The sequence below is a fragment of the Diaphorina citri genome, unplaced genomic scaffold (assembly GCF_000475195.1).
Source record: "Diaphorina citri unplaced genomic scaffold, Diaci psyllid genome assembly version 1.1 scaffold129, whole genome shotgun sequence".
NCBI classification, from domain to species: domain Eukaryota; kingdom Metazoa; phylum Arthropoda; class Insecta; order Hemiptera; family Psyllidae; genus Diaphorina; species Diaphorina citri.
Window position 1 is genome coordinate 214,313 of NW_007377566.1, and position 13,899 is coordinate 228,211.

General features: G+C 35.5%; 1 protein-coding gene across 1 annotated transcript in view; it reads left to right on the forward strand.

Moving 5' to 3' along the window:
• Window positions 1-8,083: 8,083 nt before the first annotated feature.
• LOC103524969 (neuropeptide SIFamide receptor-like) overlaps window positions 8,084-13,899 on the forward strand; it is a 53,033-nt gene continuing 47,217 nt past the window's right edge. Inside the window, exon 1 of the mRNA XM_026820217.1 lies at window positions 8,084-9,043. Within this exon, the coding sequence (XP_026676018.1) occupies window positions 8,566-9,043 (478 nt within the window). The 5' untranslated portion in view covers window positions 8,084-8,565. The remainder of the gene's footprint in view (window positions 9,044-13,899) is intronic.

Genomic DNA, 13,899 nt, shown 5'->3' on the forward strand with positions numbered 1-13,899 from the left:
TTGACCGTAGTCCCATTCAGGTACCCTCAAGAGCCACTGTTACTGTCTGTGGCTTGACAGGGCTGGTTTTGTCTCAGTTTTACGTCCTCCAGCGAGACGAAAAATCAAATTTAATAAACATTACTTTAGGTGGCAATAGTATAGGTACCTATAGGAGCATAATAATGTAGGTAGGTATAAATATGTAAAATCTATCCATCATGTACTAAGTGCTTCAAGTAGAGGAAAATTTACTGTAGAAAAAATCTATTTTGAAAATCTTCTCGAAAGTTAAGTCGGGTGTGAAATTTTGAATGATCACTCAAAAAAGCTCCCCTTTCTCCTTCCTCTCTTTTATATGTGAACACTATCCTCTCTTATTTTGTCTCTCTTTTTCTCATGTTGTCTTTTCTCTTGTATGCAAGTATTGGTATGAAATGTCTGAACTAAATTTTGTGTATGACAGTCCATACTGACTTTTGTGAATTCATGACAAAATATATCTTGTAGCTATTTAGATTGAAAGAGCATTGTTTGTTCCCGAACATGAAAAATAAATAAATTATAAAGGTTTTCATTGTGCAATAATTATTATCGAGTCTTTTTGGAGGACCTTTCTTCTGTGGTCTCTTCTCTTGCAAATCTATTCCTGGGATAGTAAATCAATTACCATACCTATTCACTTGGGTAAGAGTTGACACATGACTTTATTACCTACCTAGTATAGAGACATAGGTAACTATTCAATGTGTTTTGGTATTTTGTACCTGAGTTGAACTTCTGTACAAATTCGCAGAATGTCCCTTGTGTAAAATCTCAATTCAACGAAATAATTCTCACCTCCTATTAGCAATACAAATACAGAAGGTAAAAAAAAAAACATTTGACTCTTACGTATATCCCCTTGGAATCAGCAAAAAAGGGTACAGAAAGGCGAATCCCCAGTTTCCTTGCAGAGCTGCTGCAGATTGAAATAAAAATCCCAACAAAGAATCTGTTATGCGCTCAACTGAAACGTGAAATCCCTTTCTTCTAACAAAAACCAAACACACAAAGAATAATATATTATACAGGTAGACAGGTAGAAATGAAAATTTAGAATGAGAGAAAGTGCGAAGGAGACGAAGGGATAAAAAGGGATCGGGAGGGAGGGAAATTCTGGGTGGAAAGGGAGAGCAGGGGAAATTTTCCAGGGAAGGTACCTATCGACATAGTCACACCTGTACAAGCCAGTGACCTAGTTTTGCCACCTCTCTGCTCGTTTCCCCATGGTGAGTAAAAGGGAGTGAGAAATGAGCAGGTACACAGAATAGACGGGACTAGGGAGTGAAGAGATTTGATTTTATTGTTATTCACGAAATGAGAGGAAGTAAAAGATACTGCAAGATTTCAACACGCATACATATTTCTACATTCGGTCGTACAAAGTTATCTGGGATTGTGGTTTTGGTATTTTCGGTGAGGGTTACCTAGGTATAGCTTGTCGGAAATTCACGGCAGATACCCAAATATTTGGGGAATAAAATCCAATCCCTATATTCCCTATTTTTCATATAGCATTTTGTAATTCGCCTGATAGTATCCCAACAATTACTCCTAATTTATCCTAGATATTCCAAAAAGTCAGCTCTGTCAGGTCCAATTTACTCTCACAACTACTAGCAAGAGATAAGTAGGTACCTAACAAGTACCTACTTAGTATTATGACGAAAGGAAGTAATTATACATACAGGTATTATGGTTATGGCAGACAAGGACTTTCTTTTCTTGCAAACAATTTTGAAGTGAAAAATCAAGGGAAATTTAATCAGAACAATAAGTATGCTTGGATTTTTACACTACTTGGGGATATTGGTTTGGGTATAGGTACAAGCATTGTTGTGGCTTGTATTTGACACCTTTTTCATTTTCAAAATAAATTGAATTTCGTTTTTCAATAGAAATATTCAACCTTGACAGCAAAGCAAAGCTACTTCCTGGGAAATACTATTCATGTTGGGAATGCATTGACACTGCACGTTTCATGAGCTTCCCATTGTATGTCAAGAGAACAGTGCCAAATATGTATGATTCCAATTTGAATTTAGGAGAATAAAATGTCCTTCAACTTCTTTTTGTGCTGAATTCTCAGAAAACAATCTACATAATTACTTACGAGCAGATGAAGATTGAAAAAAGTTTTCTAAACATTCATTATTCCTTTAATTTTTTTTATTAATTCCTTCAAAAGAATTTCGAGCTTTTTAATCTTCATCAATACTTATCAAAGCTTTCTCAAGAAAATAATGGTCTTTTTTGTTTTAGCTCAACATTTTTCAGTAAGAAATATTGCTTTTTTTACAATCAATTATTTAAAACCTACCACAAGATAAAAAATATCCGACGTTACATTTTTTATACAACTTGGTTTTCCGCTTTTCAAAACAGAAGCTAGGTAATCTATCAATATTTGAAATATTCAAGCTGCTTGCGAAAGCACAACTCTCAAACTGGCATGCAATAAAGAAGGCTTTTTGGTTTAAAAGTAGAAGGTAGAAGACCGTGGCTATGGCTTAATAAGTTGGAAAAATATGAGATTGAGTTCTCATTCCAGGATGGGGCTGTACTTACCCGATATCCTGCTCAATCTAGGGCTGAACTCGATTCTACATATGTCAATCTATTGAAACAGAGAACACAGATCTAACTTGTCAAGACACGACCCAAAGACATTAACGTTTACATTCCCAAAATATGACGACTTCTATCCCCTGAAACACCTGCAAGAAAGATAACATCAAAATTAAACATCTTTACATGACTTCTTTAAATCCAGAAGCATAAAATCTTTCGAGTAAGTTTGAATGATGAAAGGAAACTAGTGAATTGACTTTTTTTTCTTTTGATAAATGACACTTTTGTTTCTTCAAAGACTAATTTTTCTCGCGAAAAAATCCGACAACATATTCTCCGTTAACCTAGAACTAGAGAGGGGGAAACTGGATGTTAAAAACTTCATAGATTAATTTTAATTAGGAGATTAGGACTCAACTTTCATCGAGCATAAGAAAGGAAGAGAAAAAATTCAAGATTGGCACAAACTCAATTTTTTTTATAAGAAAAAAAAAAGTTAATCAAAAGTATAAAAGCTCTCGAAAGCCCTTTTGCTACCTGCATCTAAACTTAACTCTTTCTTCTTCTTATGTTGCAAACAATACAGGACAAATTTATGATTATACATTTTAAACTTCAAAGTATACGTGGCTTCTTGAGGAAGGTTATCAAAAGAGCGATTTACACATTCAGTTCATATTGCTCAAATGGACAGTAATAAGCAGAAAAGAACCATCCATAACACAAGGCAATTCCTCTTATGGATGGTTCTTTTCTGCTTAATGCTGTGCAAATTAAGTTTAATAGGTGGGGTAAGTAAGTGTGTAGGTATCTCAGGATTGTATGGTAGAGATTGCCCTAGGCTGTAATTCTGCACTTTGTAATGTCTTGTGTTTGTGTACATTGAACAATAACCAATAAAAAGTCTAAAAAAAAATCAATACTTTGAAGACATATCTGTGAAAATATCATCATGAAACACTTACGGATCAAAAGGAACATCACAAAGTGAGAATGAGTACGAATTTGGCGAGAACTCGGAAAATCGAGATGTATCAGTAGATATCATGTACCTCTATAGGTATCATGCAGAGCTACTTCATTTGATATTGAAAATGGTAAAATAATGTAAAAACCTAAATTCGCTTTATCTCTTACATTCGAATGTGATATACCATCGAACCTTACATGGATTTTATGGAGATTCACACTAAGAAATAAAAGAAATGAGAAATAATGGAAGATGGAAAAAGGGGGCCTACGTGCCCTACGTGCCAATAAGAAAAAATCCATGTAATTTGACTACTTTTTTACAGAACTTACAGAAATTTTGGTACTTGTATGAAGGATAAAACTTCATACCTCGTCTGGAATTTAACTAAAGCATTGCTGTTTACCTGGTGAGCTTCTTATGGTGTATCCACAAGTACTCGACCGACCGTCAATTGACGTCGACTGGACCGTCCACACTGCCTCGACAACATTGATCAACAGCCAGTCGACTACTCGTATGTTTGGACACACCTTTACATAACATCACCGGATTCACCGGGAAAGGTTCTAAAATACATTCTCAAGTGAATTATTATCCTCCACTTTTCTCAAGGATAGAAAGGAGAAGACAAGGGAAAACAATTCAAAGGTGTATTTTTCCTTTATCTATCCCCAATCTCCGGAAGTGTAAAAGAAAATGGCATCCTGTGTTTGGTGATAACAATATCCTTCATGCCCCGGAAAAGTCTTCCGAGTATTTATGTAGATTGTTTTCGGGGGGAGAAGGAGAAAACAGGATAAAAAATGCCAAGGAAAAGGTCAATAATAAAATATGTAAATACTCGTAAATGTGTACATGTGTAGAGGACATTGATTCTTAACCCTTCGGTTCCTGTAATCTCGGGTCGCTTTGACCTTTGGAAGATTTTGTAGTTACATAATGATTTATATTTTTTTTAGAGAGAGAGAGAGAGAGAGAGAGAGAGAGAGAGAGAGAGAGAGAGAGATACCCTTGCTTACAAGGGAAAAGAGTGAGAAGGGAAGAGAGAGAGAGAGAGAGAGAGAGAGGGAGGTAGAGAGAGAGATACATAGCTCTGCTAACGAGGGAAAAGAGTGAGATGGGAGGAGAGACAGAAAGGTAAGAGACGAGAGACTAAGCAGTATGTCACGCTAGGACGGTTATCCGAAGGGTTTTATGGGAACAAAAAACGGGAAGAAATATCCTGGAAAGTAGAAAGTCTAGAAACTTTCAAATTGAGATGTTTCGCCTCTCAAAATATGTTTCCAACCAGACTGCAGAGGTGAAAAAATAAAAAAAGGAAAAGAAAAAAGCCCATATTTCAGCCTCTCAATTTCAGCACGGCCTTTGGAAAAAATGAAAGGCAACACGTGTACTCCACGTGGAAAAACTCCAGTAGCACCCACACCCAACACCCACCCTTATACGCACCAGTACCCTTGTGCCGTAATAATTCCAGCGTGACCCATTTACCCGCTTTTCTGCTCGCATTTTTTCATACCTCCCTGCCCATATTTTACTCTCCTATTACCTCTTTGCTCATGTAATACTCTACTACTCCTCTTTTCCTCTCTACAGGCTTTGTTGAGTAATACACGCATAAAGTTCGAATTCCAATTTTTTATGGTCGTTAGAAATGTTTTTTGTTGTGTTCTTTCGCTCTAATGTGATATTGGACCGTTTCCCCCTTTCAATATCCATCATTAATGGAAAACGGTCGGGTGTGAATTTGATTTGTTTGAGTACCTATGCAATATGACACTCAAAAGAAATAGTGGAGATGCCCATTTCACGTCTTTCATTGTACTTGTCAAAATTTGTATGAATGCCGTAAAATTATTTAAGTATGCAATGTGCCATATAAAAAACATCATTGGTGGAGATGTTTGTTTTACTTTTCAGTTTTCACAGATTCTTGACTGATACTCATGCAAAGTAAAATACTTTCTGTACAACATAAAGTACTTTCTATTTAAGGTACAAAGTAAAATACTTTCTTTTCAAGTTTCAAGGTACTTTCTAATGAAGGGATGATAGAAAGTATGAAAGGCGGAGCTTCCCCGCCCCCCACCCAGCTTACTCCGCGCAACTTTCGCACACTTTTCATACTTTCTATTTTTTTCTGCACACAATTTTTTTCCCCTTCATAATTTCATTTTTTTCTCATTTTGATGTTTGCGAATTTTTGGAAGCTTTAAGCTTAAACGGTCAGAGTTCCATTTCCTGAGAGGTTTTCAGAACACAAATACGAAAGAATAAATGTAAGCGATAAGTCGCAAGTTCGATTCCAGCCCGGGGCGAGCTTTATCCTAAACAGATGAGGTTCATCCTCGGAACGACGGACTTTCTTCCATTCCGCCCTCCTTACTTCTTCGATTTCGGGGCGATAAGAGCTCCATTGTTAAATTTTCCTGTATTAAATCTCTCTCTAAAAAAAAAAAAAAAAAAAAAAAAAAAAAACCTTGAGGGGGGGGGGGAAAAAAGACCCACCGGGGGGAAAAAAAAAAAAAAAAAAAAAAAAAAAAAATCGCTTAGCGCGTGTGGGTAATACGAGACCTAGCGTGAAGTTGAAGCATGACTTTGCCCATTAATAATTTAGAATTGTTGTAACCTACATAATGCACTCGGGGGTATCATTATGTGAGGAAAACTATAATGAGAAGTAGAAGGAATGGAAAAGCCATTATTACAATGATTATCCTCATAAGTACTGGTCTCGCTTGTTCTTGGCTGTTCGGACTTTTTTCTGTCGACTGTGTTCCTTCATTTTTTTTTTTCCTGTCGAAGACAGAGTACAATTTCTCGCGGTATGAATATACCAGCAAATAACAATAGGTAATAAATTAATAATATAAAAGAAATACCTAAATCCATTCGCACCAACAACCTATTTTAGGTCATGTCCAAAATTGTCAAATTTCGGTAAGCTAAATTTTATGATTATCTTTACTAGGTAGGTACCTACGCTAAATTTAATGATTTGACTTGGACTCGAACCTTCGGACCTGAAGTCCCATAACAACTGAGCCGTTGGGGTTGACAGTTTTGGAGAATCATTATCATTTTCACAGATAACTTTTTCATTCCCCATGACCCCCATGTTAACAACGAAACACTCTGTATTCTATTATGAAAACTAGAAACAGGTCTCCTAATAATAATGTTATTTAGGTAGAGTGTTATACCTAGTTTTTAATTTTTTATCTACCACCCATTGTTTCCGTACTTTAACCTAATGAACTCATATTATGAGTAGGTACATATTATTATGTACCTACTCATTAGTAGTTTTATCTCCCTCTCTTCGTATAGTATAATAGTTGTAATAGAAATTGTCTAGCTTATGAGCAGAATTCTATAAAAAAATGTTCTGAAATTATTTTTGTTCCTTCTGAAATTATAGATTATAGGCAAAATTAGCTAATCACAGCGTCAACTTTGTCGAATAAAATCAAAATTACAATATCTCTGTGTACATACCTATATTTGCATGATTTGATATAAAAGATTAACATTTTTCGTCACATTACAGAATTTACAGCATAAAAAACATTTTATATCAATTTCCAAACCATTAATCTGAATAAATAAAAAGTTTGGTTCATAGGTAGGTATATGATGTTGGAATGTAAAATAAATCCTGCAATCAATCGGATGACAGTGGAATAATAAATAAAAACCAATATTAATATACGAATGCCGGGGTGCGAGTTTCATTACGTGAACCGTAGTGTTAGGCTACTGGAAACCAATGGAAGGAATTTCTGTAATAAAATAATAATTAAAAAACTCAACATCAAGTATATTGCAGTACCAGCAATAATTGAAATAATTTGCATTTATTTCATTTTTCCCATGCACAAAAATGTCGAAACATTTCGAGAAAAAAATAAAATATCAATCTGCAATAAAAAACATCATGACCCAACGCTAGAAAATCTTGACCCAGACTCTCCCTCTGAACAGCGAGTGCCTATCTGTCTACCGCTTTACTCTCAGCCAGCGTGCACGATACAAGCGCTTGCGTTGGAAAATCACAAACATAGTAAAAAACCTTCTTTTTATAAAAAAGGAAAAATAAAAAAGAGAAAAAAAAAGGGGATTATATTCTGGTTTGGTATTTTCCCTCGGTCCTCTAGTCTTGCCATCATTTTCAATAACGTGCTTGGCAGTTGTTCTTATTGAAAAGTAAAGTGCTCATGAATTCATACAAATAATAATATTTATATATTTCATCTGTTCATTATTATTTTTATATGAATTTTTTGTATTATTCAACTGTATAGAAATAAAATAAATTCAAAAATATTTATATTTAAATTAATTTTTTAATGTACAAATAATTTATTGTTAATAAGACGTAAATTAATAAATAATATTATTATAAATAACCATCTCATTAGACTAATGTAATGATAATTTGTAATATCTATTAATAAAATTTAGCATACTTATCTAAAAGAATATTTTAATCATTAATTCATAATTAAAAATATAAAAAACTATACTAGAACTTTAACTCACTAACAAATCTACAGTAATCTATTAATAAGTTCATAAGTATGTATATTAAAATTAATCAATATTAGTAGGGAAATAAATGCCTAAGTAATTAGCTGTAATAAATCCATTAAAATTTCTTCATATAGAAATGTATAAATTTAAAATGTATTCGTATAACCACCATGTAAATAATAATGCATTTATCCAAAGTCATACGTAGGTATTTCTTACTTACTCGTAGACATAAGACTTTGTTCAATAAAATTAAATTCATAAGTACAATAACCAACCATGTGCAGTACAGGTATAATATAATGTACAAACTTTAGTATTAGGTCTAAATAAGTTTGTAAAAAATTCTGTAAATACATTTACCGGTATGACATCGAATCATGAGATGTCCATCCCGGAATTACACTGAAAGGAGTACCTACTAAATACAGTCATCTAGTCGTCATCTTTTGTACTTTCTCGGCGAAATGGTTCACTATCGATTACCTAGCGAGTACTACCACATCGACTTGTCCTCCCGGGACAACTACGGATTGAACACTTTCCTCCTACAGCAAGGCGCTGAAGACATGGGTCTCATTATCAAAACCACAGACACTGTGGAGATGGGTGGGAATATTTTACCAGATCTAAACACCAGTGGTCGTCTCACAGGAACGTTAGATCTTCTACCAGCGCTCACCCATAACTTAACCTTGAACACCACGAGCGGAGTGCCAGAACTTCTATACCGACACTCCCCTGGAGTAACAATCACCTTTATTATTGGTTACCTTGCTGTGTTCCTTATCGGATTGGTTGGTAACTCCTTGGTCATTGCTGTCGTGATTCGATCCCCTCGTATGAGAAATGTCACCAACTATTTCATCGTGAACTTGGCTGTGGCAGACATGTTGGTTATCACGCTGTGCTTACCGGCAACCTTGATGGCCAACATCTATGTCCGTAAGTGCTTTTCATTTTACCCTTGTTGAAACACTCTGCAAGGTGTACCTTTTAGTATCTGTCTGTTTGCATGAAATATGTAAAATGTTTTAGTATGTGCTGTATGTGTCATCCATGTCAGGACCGAATCTAGGCCCGCCCCTCAGGCTCTTATTTCGTTCCTTCACTGTGAGCTGGACTCCGAAAAAGGATACATCCCCCCCCAAGATAAGATCCTGGATATTCCTCTATGTGTGGTAATGTTACCTTGAAAATGCAACTCAAATCAATGAAAAGTTTGATATAAAAAGAGAAGCTTCCCCACCGCCATAAAGTTTTCATTGTGAGTGTTAAATTACTAATACTGCTTGCTAATCAGAAACTCGGTGCACATCCAAGTGCGAAATTAAAAATTTGGCAAGGAACTAGAAATTTACGATTCTCCCGGGAACGGAGTCATATGGAATATGTAGATTGGAGAAATACAATGGGGGAGAGAGAGAAAGAGAGAGAGAGAGAGAGAGAGAGAGAGAGAGAGGGAGGGAGGGAGAGGATTTCAATATGAGAATGAAAACACAAGAACAATAGAGAGGAAGAGAGAGATAGATGGAAAGAGAAAGGGAGAGGGCAGAACGAGATGGATGGGAAAGAGTGAGAAAGAGTAGGAAATCATAACAAAGAGATATCTAGATATTGTAGAGATACCATATCTGATAGCTACACAATAGCTAGAAACGTAGCCAAATTCATAGTTGATAGCTGTGGGTTTAAAAAAGGGTTAAATTCGGAGCTAAAATAAAACGGAGCCAAAAAACATTCATACAATGAAAGGTGGGAAAGCTGACGAATAAGAATGCCTCGGCTAGAACCGAACCCACGTCCTTCTAGTTACCAGACGAGCTCGTTAAACAAACAATTTGTGTTACCAAGAGCTCAACATTAGTGTACCTATTCAACACCGCAAATCGTTCGGTTAAAGCTGAAACTACTTCTTACCATAATTGTAAAACTTAATTACAGATCTTATTATAAACTTCATGCTCTTGAATATTCCCCTCTCTTCCCCGGGAAGGGGCCTCGCCCTGTGGGAATTTCATCTCTTCTCCTCGTTAGGGCTAAACTATAACTAGAATACTAATAGAGTTAAAATAACTGTGTTTACTTAGCCAGTAGACCAGCCACTCTCAACTTGTGCCGCGGGCGCGGGCCACATTTGAGTGTTCCAAACTTCACTCTGCCCTGTGCGCTGGCTGCAGTTTGAAACAAACATCGGTAAGGGTCTCTTTTCAGGGTCTCCACTCCAAATTTTAAAAAATCACTAGATTCGAGTGAAAAAAATCACTAGATTTGACTTGAAAATCACTAGATTTCTAAATTCTTCCAAGTGGTAGTTTACTCGTGGTTTTTGAGGGTAGAAGTCTTGTATACTCTTTTTATAGTAAAAAAAATCCTCTATAGGCAATGGAAAAACTGGTTAACTACTTTCTATGACTCCAATATTTTTTTAAAAAAACCTAGCAGCACGCTATTGGCCAGATGGTCACCCATCCGGGTACTAACCACGCGCAACCGTGCTCAACTTCAGTAATCCATGCGGAACTGGTGCTTTCAAGGAGCTATCGCTGCTGGTATATGCAATGTTGTTGAAAAAAAAAAAGTGTTTGAAAAGAATGGTAACTATAGCGCTTTAACTAAATTAAAAGTAGTGCATATTGCATACGCGACTAATTTGAAGGGGCAAAATTGTAGGTTTCTGAAAAAATTCAAAAGTAGTACATATTGCATACGCGACTAATTTGAAGGGGCAAAATTGTAGGTTTCTGAAAAAATTAGTCTATTTTTACATGGTTTTACTTAACTGATCTCTGTTTGTTTGTTTGTTTGTTTTTTCAGATTTAGGAGCAATTTTGCACTGAAATTACATTTCTTTCAAAAATCACTAGATTTTGACCTCAAATCACTAAATCACTAAAAGTAGTGCATATTGCATACGCAACTAATTTGAAGGGGCAAAATTGTAGGTTTCTGAAAAAATTAGTCTAATTTTTCAGATTTAGGAGCAATTTTGCACTGAAATTACATTTATTTCAAAAATCACTAGATTTTCACCTCAAATCACTAAATCACTAGATTTGCCAAGAATTCACTAAATTTAGTGAAAAATCACTAAGTCTGGAGACACTGCCTGGAATCATTAGAAAAGCAGAATATTTGCTTATACTTATTATCCAAGCATGTCTGTTTTTCATTCCTACGCCGCATCGACGCGGCGTTCACTCTGCGTCAGGAGTGGGGGTAAAAAGTGGAAATTCAACAAACATGACTCTCTTCCTCCTCCTCCTCCTCCTCCTCCTCCTTCTTCTTCTTAATCTCATTATTATTCCTCTTCATTTTGCCTCCGTTTTGTTGCTTCTCCCGTTTCAATTGGAAAACTGCCATAATTGTTCACAAACAACATAAACAAACTATAGTTTATGTAATAATTATACATCATTACAAACATATATAGAGATAGATACTTATAGATAACGTTATTATAGGAGTATTACACCCACTTGAACTTTTTGGATGTTCAATATTTATGTTCTTCATGAAAGCCAAAGAAGGGGCATATTCTTTTAGAACGCTTAAAAAAGTTTATAAAGTTTAGATTCGTTAATGTAGTAGAACGCGGGAATGAGTTGAATATTTTCCTAACTTATTACCTTAATTTGTTTAATGGAAGATTTTTATTAATCTCTGAGGAGAAATTTAAGTAAATTGAAGATCCCCCCCTCTTTTGTTAGAAGAAACTCTTGAAGAGTTATGGCGATAAAGACGAAAATTGGAGAGTACGAGTACATAGTTCTTTTTCTTTATAGAGATTTGATAGAGGGGACTGTAACTGCTAAGGTCTTATTGTCCCGAAAGCAAAGAGAGAAGGGAGACGATAGGAGAAAGCCAGCCGTTCCGAGATCGAATCTTGTCCGTACTGGAAAAAATCCGCCCCGGACGGGAATCGAACCCGCGACCTAGCGCTTACAAGTCAGACGATTTACCTTCTAAGCTAACTGGGTTGGTGCATAGTTCTTTACGTCAGATTTAGGAAATCTGCAGACTCGCCCTCTCCTTTTTAAAATTGAGAGGTCAGTTAGGACCAATCCTGTTTTGTGCCTGAAAATACTACCACTTGGTCTGCTTTTTTTTATAGGAAAAAAGTAGATTTCCATTTGCTCATTGTTCTCCATAGTACAATAACGTTATGAGCTACTTACTCTTAAGCACATCCTAGGTAAGTTCTAGCACTTCTAGTTCTAGGTTCTTTCTATGATATTATCCTGTGGTACTTCTGTGGCGACATCCCGCGACAATCTGAATATGTAGATGCAAGAATGACAAAAGGAAATTCGTAATAAAAGTTTATCTAACAAGAAAAATCTGGTGTGAACATCACACGACTTTCTATTACATTAAGTCGGACAGTTCTAAAAGTTTCACCATTCGATTCCGCGTGAAACTTTCCAAATCAAATTCCCAGGATTGAATTTTCTCCCTGATAATGCCGAAAAAGAAATTGCCTAAAGAATTTAATCTGGATAAGAAGGCTATTTTTCTTTCCCTTTCCTTTGGCCGCACATAAAATGTTATGTACGGCAATAAAACAAAAGTTTGTTCAAATTTCAGCCGCGTCTATAAATTATATGGATGTAAACATGCGGACGAATATTTTTAATCTTTCAAAGGATAATAATAAAATTACATTGTTCTGTGGTAACCATTACGAGTTCAACTCCCGTTGGAGGCAAGGAAATTTTCGCTTTTGAGTAGAATCTTGATTAGAATGCCAATTTAGTTGTTCAACTGGAACTTATGATTGTTGATTGATATTTTGCCTTTATGCCAGGCATTCTGCATCCTCAAACATCAATTTAGAAGCCTCAATGAGACAAGTAGACACTAACTGCATGTTCAAATTACTTGCTAGGTATTTAGAGATTTCTTTTCGAAAAAAAAAGAAGAAGAAGAAAAAAAATCTGGTGTGAACATCACACGACTTTCTATTACATTAAGTCGGACAGTTCTAAAAGTTTCACCATTCGATTCGGCGTGAAAAATCACATGGGATCAACTATTCACTTGCTTATTTGGTAACTATTCACAAATAAAAGGGAAATTTGTTGACACAGGGGAGTATCGAAACCGCAACTTATCAACTGTAAGTCAGAGAGTGCTAAAAGTAGCACCATTCGATTCCGCGTGAAAAATCACATGGGATTAACAATTCACTTCTGGAGACACTGTCTCTTTTGAGAGCTGAAGAACTTGATTTATACACTGTCGAGTATAGTTTCAAACTGGGTAGGTTGGTTTCAAGGTGAATTTATTTGGTCATATTTTTTATTGGCATTTAGTACCAGTTCCCATGGCATTGGTGTCTTAGCTTAAGCTTCCAAGGCACTCACCGAAAAGCATGGCGGGCCGCAAAGAAAAGCATATCGGATAGCACTAAAAAGCTTAGCGGGCCGCAAGTTGAGTATCTCTGAGCTAGATAGTATACTGCTATAACCGAGGCGATGTGACGTTATAAGCTTCGTGTGCATGCAGAATTATTCAGGGCCGTTAAATGTATAAATTTCTAATTCAAATAGAATGTCTGTTTTCATGTCATTAATTTTAATTATGATCCCAAGTTAATTACATCACACTACGTCTATTGCTGGAGTACACTCGACTAATCCGCAATTTTGGTTTAAAAATAAAGAAAACGAAAAGAAGGAAAGATAAGAGACTCGAGATTTTTTTTTTTTTTTTTTTTTTTTTTTTTTAAAAAAAAAAAAAAAAAAAAAAAAAAAAAAAATCCAGATTTTTTTTTTTTTTTTTTTTTTTTTTTTTTAAGA